The following is a 12,735-nucleotide window of genomic DNA, read 5'->3' on the forward strand; positions in this document are numbered from 1 at the left end:
ATCAACGGTAAACAGAGACAGCTGTGGTTGCAAACCAGTATATGAAAGACCGGGTGTGTGCGCGAAAGAATGTATGGATATGTAGTTTTTAAGCCACTGTAGTTCGCTGAGAGTTGCTGGCGAACTACAGTGGCATCTGGTGGACAAACACAGTCATGACATAAGTGTGTGCAGGTTACGTGACCTTGTGGAGTCACTCTCTTGACATTGCATATTGGGCGACGCAGAAAACCCAAATGCTTGAATCTTGGTTATATCCGCAGATGCTACCGTTGATTGCAGGTCAACTAATCAAAAAATAGGTTGCATGATAATTAAGTATGGGTGAATCGCGCATGGACGAAGTCAATCATTGGTTATGCAAACTTTAACTACTATCTCTAAAATATTAAATCTTGACAAATTGGCACAAATATGCTTTCATTTTAAAAATCGCTCATCACAGCCAGACATGCGGTGAACATCTCTGTTTTCACAATGAGTTTCTGAGTTTTCTCATCCTCAATTACTCTCAATCTGGGAACATGTTCAGTGCTGTGAATTTTGTTAAGCCTGTCCTCCCTCCTTGTGGTCAAATTACTTGATTTAATGGAGGATTTTGTCATTAACAATGAAAACAGTATAATATAGGCTACTCTAAAACTGAATATTTCACTTTCATTTCAAATTTTATATAACAAGTTTGTGTTTTGGCGCTAAACCATATATTGGACCTTGTTTTGAAGCACTTCATGTCAAATGTTATTCTTTCTTCCTATTTATTTTGTAGATAACTGACTAACTGACCGACAAAAATACACAAAAATTAAGATATAAATTGTATTAAACAAAATTCGTTCCAACAAAAAAATTTCCAGCACAAATAGCCTTTATGGAGTATATTTTTTTTTTTCTGCCCATCCACTGTACAACTGTACGCTGATGATTTGTTTCATAAGTCTGACCTTAAACTTTTGGTGCACTCACAGTATGAATGCAGCCTTTAAGAATCAGGCAACTTTATTATGCTGCTTCTTAAGAAATCCCGTTTTAGCCCAAATCAAAGGCATCATTGTGTATATTCTTCAAGGAGAAGGCAATCCCAGAATGGACTTTGATGAACTTATTAGACAAAATAAGATGCAGGAGACATCATTCAGATCTCATATTATTTTTAAATGTCATTCTTTACTGAAGGAGGAAATAAACGTTGATTCGTTTTAAATTTGCAATATTTTTAACTAAATATACTTCATTTTAAAGAATATTGTACTGTTAGCTTGCTAGTGTGTATGCAGCAAGGCAGTTCACTAGATTTAGATACAAAGTCAGTCTATCAAAGATGTTTACTCACTGTATTCTAACAGCTGTGTGTGTGTGTGTGTGTGTGTGTGTGTGTGTGTGTGTGTGTGTGTGTGTGTTGTCAGGACAAGAAGATGTTGCAAACAGCTCAGCAGATGCTACAGGACAGCAAGACAAAGATTGACATCATCCGCATGCAGATCCGGAAAGCAGTGCAGGCCTACGAACACAACGATGATACACAGGGTATGGTTAAGTGTGTGTGTATGTGTGTGTTTGTGTGTTACTTCGCTTTTGTTCTAATGTCAGATTTTTTACAGATGAGTAGAGAAGTAAACAGATCAATAACCCACCCAAATCCCTATAGATGTGTGTGCGTGTGTGTTTGTAGGGGTGTGTACTGGGTGTGTTCGATCGAGACTAACGAGTTTATGCAGTCTAGAGAACAGCATGTTCATAGATACTGTACTCACAAAAGTAGAGAGCGCAGGTCATACAGATCAATAAATGTGTGTGATATGAGCCCGCTTGGCTTAGAGTGGATCAAACACACAGGGTGAGGTGACTGATGATAGTCAGTTCATGCTGTTGTGAGGGCCAATGGGATTGCCCTCATGGGCCACTGGTGAGCACTCCCTGTATCATCCTCCCAGACTACACATCCCATCACGTCCTGCATTCACACGCCGGTTTCAGTTTACCTTCTAATTATACACAGCTGCACTTCATCATCACGGTTTAAATGGACTACAAATACTCCACACAGTTACTCACCCATAACTGAGTCTTATTTAGCTGTTTAATTCAAATGGTTTATTGTTTATTGTATTGCATTGTTTAGCTTTTTTTTTCGATTCTTGCCGCCTGTCTTGACAATTCGCCTGTTTTAAGAATTCTGCTTGTGGATGACCTCTCTTGTTGTGTATGCTCTTGCATTATACTACTTGTTACCTACAAGACTTTCCTAAGGAAATTTTGGATCCAACTAGTCTTCATAACCCCTTCACAAAACCCATTTCGTTTCTTTACTTCACACACGCACACGCATTCCCACATGCACAGACACATATACAAGTTGGTTTTTGCTTCATAGTTGTATTTTATTCCTTATCCCCAAAGCTAACAGAAAAAAACTGTCAAAAGACCCCATCAAATAGGATTTTAGTATTTTGAATTACAAGACACAGGGCATGTTCTCATAAACCATGTCAACATTGTAATACCAAGTTCATACCCATGTCATTATATACATTATACACCATGTCCTCGTAAACCACCCAAACCAGCTCACATACACACACATGCTTGTTTTTGTGAATTGTGGGGACATTAAATAGGATCATATAGTTTTTATACTTCACAAACTGTATTTTGTATTTATAACTGTATTTTTTTGTCCCCCCCCCCTCCCAGGAAACTATGTACAGTTTAACTTTCTGAAAAAATAACAAACTCATTCTGTAGGATTTATAAGCTTTTTGAGAAAGCAAAGTCCTCATATTTCTCCATATTTCACCTTATTGTAATACACGTCACACCCATGTCTTTATACAGATATTGTGTCCTGATATGTCACAAAAACACGGACACACACACAAACACACGTAGACAATTAAAGGTTTACAGTGAGTACTCTAAAAATGCAGAACAAAATAAAATAAATTATAGACCGCATTCAAATGAAGAAACAATTGCTTCATTTTAATTGGTTTGTTTTCATTCAATTATCACATTAACTTTTAAATAGCTGTAATCATGAATGTTTCAGTTAGTTCAAGAACAGTTGTAACATTATTTTACTCAATTATTCATACAGACTAACGTTTAAAGGATGGGTTCAGTAATTTCTTAATTAAAAAAAGGAGCTAAACATTTATATTAAGCAAGGATGCATTAAATTGATGGAAATCACAGCACAATATGTACGTTTTACGTTATTGCTGTTTTTATACTTGATTTATGACAATATTGTGTCTTCCATTAAAAAAATGTTAAATGTTTAAATATAATAAGAAGAAATATTTCTTGAAGAGTAAATCAGTATAATACAGTGATTTCTAAAGCGCTGTTGAAAACTCACCACAGGATTAAATGACATCTTCAAATATATTATTTAGAAAACAATTCTTTTACAATATAATATTTCACAATATTACTGTTTTTTTTTTTTGTATTTTTGTTGAATGCAGCCTTCGTGAGCATAAGAAAACTCGTATGGACTCCAAACGTATTGATCTTGTTTTAAAGATGTTTTAAAATAACTTTTATTTTGTTTTCATTTATTTTGTACAATACAGCCAATAATTTAACAAGAAAAAAATATTCAGATATACATTTACATACATACACATATCAATATGTACATACATAATTACCTATACTGTATATATACACACATAAACTTGCATGTAGAAAGAGTAAATAAAAATGAAAAAAGCCAAATGCACACGTTTGCTGTATCTCTGCCAATTACCATTTACTTGAATGTGGATATCTTTATACTCCCTATATATCAACCATTTTCCCCAAACCTTCTTGAAAATATCCATTTTCATCCTCAACATAAATGTCAGTTTTCCAATATATTCATTTCTTCCATTATCTCAAACCACTGCTTACGTTTCAACATTAAATTTTTAAGCTAGTTCCTTGTTGTAGTCTTTTTGCATGCCACAAGAAAAATCTTACACAAATATGTTTATGTACATTTTTACTTTAAACCAAGACTAAATGCATTACAGTATTTAAATAAACAACACACATCTAAACTGTACATACTTTTAAAGCCATTAAAGCTTATGAATTCAAATTCAGACACAGACCAGAGACCATATCAAATAAAGCAAACAGTAACAGGCTCACAGTTAGCTGCACACATTCTTTAATACTCCTGTATAAACACACACATACACCTTCAATGTGTACATGTACACACACACACACTCTCCCCAAGAAGTTATGCCACTGAATTGAGCTTCATGCCTTATTAGGACAGAAAAAAACTCCACAGTCAAATCATCCATCATTCTTTTTATGTCCTTTTCTCTGTCTTATTATCCCTCTCAGTAATAATCCTCTCAGTCGGTCGTCTATTTGGCCTTCAAGTCTTTTAAGCATCTCAAAATATAGGATGATTTTTCTGGGACAGGCCTGGAGATCAAAATTATAGATCAACCTACAATTCCCTAAATTTTGAGGTCACTGCTCAACTTATTCCAAAACCAGCAAACGAGCATTTTATGAAGCATATTTTATGGCTGCATTTACAATGCAGATCTTGATGGTAAATTCTGTTTTTGTGACTGTATCCGATTTTTTTTTGCTGAGCTGCTTACATCATCTTTTAAAAGTGACTCGTATCCGACCATCTGCATTCACACAGCACACGGCAAAGGCGCAATAAGCAGGAAAAAAAAAAAGCGGGCGCTGACTAACAGCTGATAATTAAAGAGTGCTCTTTTCTCCCTATTCCTGTATGTAATCTGTTCGCAGCTTTTGACAACCTGTTTTATTATAGTTTTGATAGAAAGGTTCTGTGTGGAGTTTGCATGTTCTCCCTGCATTCGCGTGAATTTCCTCCCGGGTTTTCCCCACATTCCAAAGACTTGTGGTACAGGTGAATTTGGTAGTCTAAATTGTCCAACCCAAGCTCTTTCTGAAAACGTAGTCCCGCGGACGTTTCTGGAGACAGCGGAATACGTCCCGGGGGGTACGAACGGACGCGTTTATTTTTTTCAAGCGAACGCTGCGGGGCATTGTGACGCTGTTCCCTTTCGCGCTTGCCTTACCTCCTTGTGGAGGGCTTTCCCGCTGCAACCCGTTTGTCCACTCAGCTCACCGTGTACTGCAATCAGGTAAGACGAAAACAGAATCCCAAAAATTAAGTGAACGAGTTTCGTGACAGGGTGAGAACGCGGTGAAATCCAAAACGCGGTAGAAAAAAAAAAATAGGGGCTTTTATTTTTTTGGACGGCTTTTGTAAACTGTTGCTTGGGTCCAGAGAAGGAGGAGGGCGGGTCGGCCGATTGGCCGGTTGCGCAGTCAATCATGCGGTCAGTTGGACAGCGGCCTCCGGTGGGTTCACGCGAGAACAGCGCGGGCGCGAACCACACTCACGAGAGGCATCTGAGGTGCGAAAAAGCGCACAACAGCGGCCTCTCGCGGATTTGCAAAAACAAAAACTGCAGCCGTACGTACCCGCCGGGACGTATTCCGTAGTCTCCAGAAACGTCCGCGGGACTACGTTACCACAATGAGCCCGGGTTGAAATTGTCCGTAGTGTATGAGTGTGTGTGTGAATGTGTGTGTGGATGTTTCCCAGAGATGGGTTGCAGCTGGAATGGCATCCGCTGCATAAAAACGTGCTGGATAAATTGGCAGTTCATTCCGCTGTGGCGACCCCGGATTAATAAAGGGACTAAGCCGACAAGAAAATGAATGAATGAATGAATGAATAAATGAATGAACAAGGCCTGAATCTGATTTGAGAAAATTGGAATCCATGTGATTTGTTCCTGCTTACACTTACATGGGCCAAATCCTATCTGTACCACATGGGAAAAAAAAATCGGAATTTAGTCACTTTAACAGTGCAGTGTAAATGCAGCCTATGAGTTATTCTACTTAGGGCTCTATTTTGACAGTCCATGCGCAGAGCGCAAAACGCAGGGCGCAAACACTTTCAGGCCGTGTCAGAATGCATTTTTTGCTAATTTAAGGACAGGAAAATCCGCTTTGCGCCATGGCCTATGGTCTAAAAGGGTTGAGTTTATTTTCTAAATGAGTTATAGGTGTGTTTTGAGAATAAACCAATCAGAGTCTCATCTCCCATTCCCCTTAAGAGCCAGCTGCGTCACGCCATAAGCGCATTTGGGCGCACATATGAGCGCAAATGCATTTGCTATTTAAACAACGTGGCGCAAAACAGCAAAACGACACTTGCGTCAAGCTAATACTAGCAAATAACATTTGCACCACGCCTTGCGCCGCATTGTGCCGGGTGTATGATAGGGCCCTTAAACTTTAATTAGATATTTGAAAATATAAAAAAAACACTGATCACAATTTTAGCATGATACTGGATGTCACGATCACCAGCGATGTGACCCTCATAGATAAATTATCATGCAATAAACAGTCTGTAGTCTCAATTGTGTAAAAGAATTAAAAGAGAAAGTTTTTAAACACTCCATTTTTTATTTTTGAATCATTGACCTGCTTGTATTTCAGTCAGGACCAACCTGACCAAGATAAAATGTCATAATAAAACCCAGAACAGCTTGTGGATGTTTCTGATGTCATGACAGCATAACATAACACCACAGCATCTTAATCTTTCAATTTATAATCTGTAATAATCCTCTTATTTCTGAAAGTCTGTAGCTGGCAGCGTGGCAGACCTCAGTTTGCATAAGTGTAGTAATTACTATATGGAGGCTCTCTGTTCTGATCCAACATCATCCCTCATCCTCTTTAACGTCTGCTCGATGCACACGACATCATGTACCTTTTATGCGTCTTAGACTTAATGTCTTTGTTGGCATCACATTCAGTTCATTTTCATTTTCGGATAAAAGATAGTTGACATTCGATGATACACAATGACAGGAGCGCCCTGCCGTGGGACATGCTGGTCTTTTAGGAATGAGCATAAATGAATGATTTCATTTCAGTTAGAAAACGTTGACATAGAGTTAAGTATAAATATTTTATTTTCAGTATAGTTCCTTAAATGTTAAAAACACAATAGAGGGAATTGGCCAGTGATCTAAAATTTCACATTTCATTATTTTGCCATTTTGGACTTCATATTCAGTTGAAGTCAACATTAGCAGCTCTCCTGTGAATTTCTTTTTAAAATATTTGCCAAATTTTTCTTTAAAGTGCCATAAAACCTTCCTCTTTCGATTCAAGTCTACCTGAGAATTTAAAAAAAAAAAATTCTGAGATGGGCATGGAGCGCTGTGAGCAGTGGGAGGAGTGGCATGGCCGGCAGAGCAGGGGAAAAAGAGGGGAGCGAACAACTATTGTCAGTTGGCTCACAAAATCCGACACAAACCGTGAGGAGAGCCATGATTTTAAACGTTTTTAAGTTAAAATGAAAAGAAATAAACAATCATTTAATGTCCTGCTACATTTGTTATTCATGATTTCATGTACGCATAACCACAATTTGTTATACCATCATAAATTTAATTATGTTTATATAAACACTATAAATGAGGAGGACATCTCCTCCTCAATCCCCTAGTCTGAATGCAGGCACAGTGGATAGCAGTGCAGCAGGTCTCTTGCCCTGTCTATTCCAACCATTAGCCCTGCCAGTAATCTGGAGGATTTTAAACATGTGCGGACACAGCAACATGGATATTGGCGATGTGTCTGAATGGTAACAAACTCAATTGATAAAAGACAAAGTCCGCCATTCTCCAATTTGCGTACAGCTCTCCCGACAAAAAGTACTTGCTGCAAACTAACAGCTTTGCTGTATCGGCCTTGACAGCATTACGGGGAAAAACATGCAACAAACCCCGCAGATCATGGATAAAAGCACATACGACCTGTGCTGTGCTTTGACCCGGTCTCACTCAGTCATTAGGTCTCACAGCTTGGCAGGTCTGCCTTGCTTTCGCAAAGCAAGTGCTCTCATGAATCATTAAGAAGCAGACTCTTCTCATAGGATTAGAAAACTCTGCTATCAATTTTATTGAAAAACCAACATCAAGCATCACTCCACTAGTAGATTCGCGCTACGTCACAGATTTTGATCTCGCCCCAATAATTATTTTAAACCCGGAAGATGAAATTAGCTGACAAAAGCTCAAAATTACCCAGTTTTTCCACACAACTAAAGCTGACAGATGCAAACTTGGTCTTAACTGATCCTCAACACACTAATCTTAAAATAAAACAAAGTACTCCAGGATTTCTTGAAGTTTCTTGAAAGTAAATTTTCACAATATGTCTGATAATATTGTTTCTTCTGGAGAAAGTCTTATTTGTTTTATTTCAGCCAGAATAAAAGCAATTTTAAGGTCAAAATTATTAGCCCTCTTAAGCTATATTTATTTTGGATTGGCAACAGAGCGAATCAAACTTGCCTAATTAGCCTAATTAACCTAGTTACGCCTTTAAATGGCACTTTGAGATGAATACTAGTATCTTGAAAAACATCCAGTAAAATATTGTGTACTGTCATGATGGCAAAGATAAAATTAATCAGTTATTAGAGATGAATTATTAAAACTATAATGTTTAGAAATATATTGAAAAAAATCTTTTAAACAGAAATTGGGGGGAAAATAAACAGGGGGGCTAATAATTCAGGAGGGCGAATAATTCTGACTTTATTTGTATGTTATGAATAAATTGCATTATAAAATTGTAATTTAATATTGTAATATCATAGCAAAGGCAGTACTGAAGGAAGAAATATGGTGTAACTGAATGTTGAGCACAAAGTTTTAATTTAAACAAATGAAAGCAAACTTCAAATTCATTAACCACTCATCAACAATACATATATTGCTCTCTGATTGAAAATATGTTGTGCAGTTCAACAAACAATTTGTATTGCTCTATGAAATATTATTCCCCCGCTGTTTAATTACGTGGTTGAAATGGCTCTGACCCCTTCAGGCTGATGGCTTGTGTAATTCGCTGTGGGAGTGTGAGTGATATTGATAGCCTAATGTGTGTGTTGTGTGTGTGTCTTTTCAGGAAAGCCTGATCCATGTGGTATGGAGCTACGCATTGAAGAGCTCAGACACCATTACCGAGTAGAGCACGCCGTCGCTGAGGGAGCCAAAAACGTCCTTAGACTTCTTGGAGCCAGTAAAGTACAAGACAAGAAGGCCATGTCAGAGGTTAATTATCCTATTATTACAAAATGTAGAGATTCATTCATTCATTTTCTTTTCGGCTTAGTCTCTTTATTAATCCAGGGTCGCCACAGCGGAATGAACCGCCAACTTATCCAGCATGTTTTTACGCAGCGGATGCCCTTCCAGCCACAACCCATCTCTGGGAAACATACACACAAACACATACACACACACACTCATACACTACGGACAATTTAGCCTACCCAATTCACCTGTACCGCATGTCTTTGGACTGTGGGGGAAACCGGAGCACCCGGAGGAAATCCACGCGAACTCAGAGAGAACATGCAAACTTTACACGTCAACTGAGCTGAGGTTCGAACCAGCGACCTTCTTTCTGTGAGGTGACAGCACTACCTACTGCGCCACTGCTCTTTGTGTAGTTGCGGTCCTGCTGTGTAAAACATATATCCAGTATATGTTTTACACAGCAGATGCCTTTCCAGCTGCAACCCATCACTAGATAACACCCATACACTCTCTTTCACAGTCACACACATACACTGCAGACAATTTAGCTTGCTAAATTTGTCTGTACTGCATGTCTTTTGACTGTGGGGGAAACCGGAGCACCTGAGGAAACCCCCGCCAACATGGGGAGAACATGCAAACTCCACACAGAAATGCCAACTGACCCAGCTGAGGCTTGAACCAGCGACCTTCTTGCTGTGAGGCGTTTGTGCTTCACAACGCACTACCGTGATACCTAAATTTAAATTTAAATAATTTATTTTAGTTTAATTTATTTTTAATTTGTATTATTTTTTAATTTAATTTAATTTTACTTAAAATTATTTAATTTAAAATTATTTTATTTTATTTTGCCAAACTTTGACAATTAAGACATTTACCTTCACTTACTGGCATTTAATTTAATTTAATTTTACTCAAAATTATTTTAGTTTAAATTATTTCATTTTATTTTATTTAAAGTTATTTAATTTAAAATTATATATAAAAATATTTTATTTGCCCAACTTTGACAATTAGGACATTTGCCTTCACCTACTGGTATTCTATTTTATTATTTCATTTTATTTATTTTTTTTTTACTTAAAATTATTTAAATGAAAATTATTTTAGTTTATTTGGCCAACTTTAACATTTATGACATTTACCTCCACCTACTGGCAGTTTTGTTTTTGCTTTATATTAAAAAAAAGAAATTTATATATATATATATATATATATATATATATATATATATATATATATATATATATATATATATATATATAAAATAAAATTATATAATATATATATTGTTACATTTTTTCCCAAAAATTATATACTTACCCTCATGATTTGGCAAACCTATTTGACCTTCTTTTACAAAACATTAAAGAGATATTGTTGGAACCCAAACTGTTTTGGGTACTGTTTACTGTCATTGCATGAACATAAATTACTACGTCAATTTTTAAGATATTAATTATAATCCTTTCTTTTTTTTAAATTCAAGTTTTTTATTGTTTTCTTCTGGTTCATGACAAAATAATACAAACACATATTACAAGTTATCACTTGTGGCCTACTAAATGTAAAGCCAGAATGAATACAGTGGTTACTAGGACAAAAGTACAATATTATTAGGAGAACCTGGTGAGCAGTTTTAAATTGTGTTACAAGACATTATCACATAAGACCAAAAGTCTTCCCACACTGGGATACATACAGGGACCCCTGCTTTGTCCTTTTTATGTGATTTGTAAAGTAAACATTCATACGAGGCTGTTATAGTCATTATATTGACCCACTTATAATCCTTTCTAAACTTTGTTAAACTGTCTTAGTAATTATGCATAGTAAATGTTGAGTCAAATTTCTAGTATTAGTTTTGCCCTGTAGTATAGATCTTTTTGACCCTCTTTATATTTTCCTTCTCTCCTTTTCTTCTTCAGGCTCAGTGTCGTCTGAGTGAATCGTCGCAAAGGTTGGACCTGCTGCGAGATTCTTTAGATCGACGGTTAGCAGAGCTTCCTGAGGATCATCCCAAAGCTTCTGTTATCAAAGAGGAGCTGGTTTTAGCATCCTCACCAGCCTTCAGCTCTCAACACAGCGCCCCCTACTTGCACAACCAGTACAGCACCCTCTCCAAACCCTCACCCCTCACTGGTACGAAAAACCACATCATTTACACACATAAATTCATGCTTATTTCATTTAGTTCAGTTAAAGTCCTGTGGAGTGTTAATATCTTGACATGTAGTGATCCTGAATATTTTCTGAGATTGTATTATACATCTGAGGCTGCAAACTTCATGCACATTTCAGCCTTTCCAAGAATAGATGAGGTAGAGGTAAAGAGTAACAAAAGTGTCACAGTTAGAACTGCCAGAAGACTTTAATGCGATAGATTCATCTGTATATATGTTTCATTGTATGTATTTGTCTTATTGGTTGTAGTTTGACTGTTTGTTTAATACTGAATGTTCACTTGTCGTCTATAATGTTCTAACTTTATATAAATAAGACTAATTGTTTATTCTCTAATACTAAAATTGGAATTAACGATTGTGACATTTATTAGATTGCTACATAGTGTCATTAATTTGAATGTTATGTGGTTCATAACGCAAAAAATACATATTTGTATTTTAATTCATTCATTTATTTATTAATTTTTGGGCAAAAGTGAAAATCTGAATCAGTGTTGCCAGGACTGAGTTTGGTTCTGGGCAAGTGGGCTCTTTTTTTTGAAACTACATTCATTCATTCATTCATTCATTTTCTTGTCGGCTTAGTCCCTTTATTAATCCGGGGTCGCCACAGCGGAATGAACTGTCAACTTATCCAGCATATTTTTATGCAGCCTTCCTGCCACAACCCATCTCTGGGAAACATCCACACACACACTCATACACTACGGACAATTTAGCCTACCCAATTCACCTGTACCGCATGTCTTTGGACTGTGGGGGAAACCGGAGCACCCAGAGGAAACCCACGCGAACGCAGGGAGAACATGCAAACTCCACACAGAAACGCCAACTGAGCCGAAAGTTGAACCAGCAACCCAGCGACCTACTTGCTGTGAGGCGACAGCACTACCTACTGCGCCACTGCTTCGCCCCTTTTGAAAATACAGTAGTTGGAAAAGTATAAAGTTGTGGGTTGCGTTTTTTGCGTTACTTTTGTAACATGCCATGGCTGCCAACATTTTTTGTTCTCACGAATACAAAATGAAACATTTCTTAATGGACATTTATCCAGAAGTGCATATCTGGCAGCCCTAAGACTGCTGTATAGCCTCATTCACACTAGGAGCAACTTGCAGTGGCAAAGTGACTTGTGAGAGTTCATTTTAACGGAGAGTAAGTAACTTCCGTCGACCTCCGTCTACGCGAGTGACAGCGACTGTTGGCGACCAGGTGTGCGTGTCGAGCAACATGACAAAGTTGAGAATCCTTTAACTTTATGCAAATGAAGAGCAACTTTCTTGAGCGACAGGCAATAGGAGGCGCAGTAGAGCTGACGTGATCCTCTCTCAGCTTGCTCCGAGGCCGGTTGTATTCTCCATGTTGTAGACTTACACAGACCTGCGTTTGCAGCAAGGCACCACCCAGAGCAT

The 12,735-nt window shown here is 37.4% G+C and overlaps 1 protein-coding gene across 12 annotated transcripts in view; it reads left to right on the forward strand.

Moving 5' to 3' along the window:
* Positions 1 to 12,735, forward strand: part of pkn1a (protein kinase N1a) — an 82,014-nt gene that overhangs the window by 48,378 nt on the left and 20,901 nt on the right. For all 12 annotated transcript variants that reach the window (XR_015476934.1, XR_015476933.1, XR_015476932.1 and 9 more), the window contains exons 4-6: positions 1,407 to 1,527; positions 9,001 to 9,146; positions 11,066 to 11,279. Coding sequence is in view for 3 of the 12 variants with exons in the window: in XM_087237666.1 (XP_087093792.1) it covers positions 1,407 to 1,527; positions 9,001 to 9,146; positions 11,066 to 11,279 (481 nt within the window). In the remaining 9 variants the exon portion in view is untranslated. The remainder of the gene's footprint in view (positions 1 to 1,406; positions 1,528 to 9,000; positions 9,147 to 11,065; positions 11,280 to 12,735) is intronic.

Source organism: Danio rerio, chromosome 1 (genome assembly GCF_052040795.2).
Source record: "Danio rerio strain M-AB ecotype USA chromosome 1, GRCz13ab, whole genome shotgun sequence".
Classification (NCBI taxonomy): domain Eukaryota; kingdom Metazoa; phylum Chordata; class Actinopteri; order Cypriniformes; family Danionidae; genus Danio; species Danio rerio.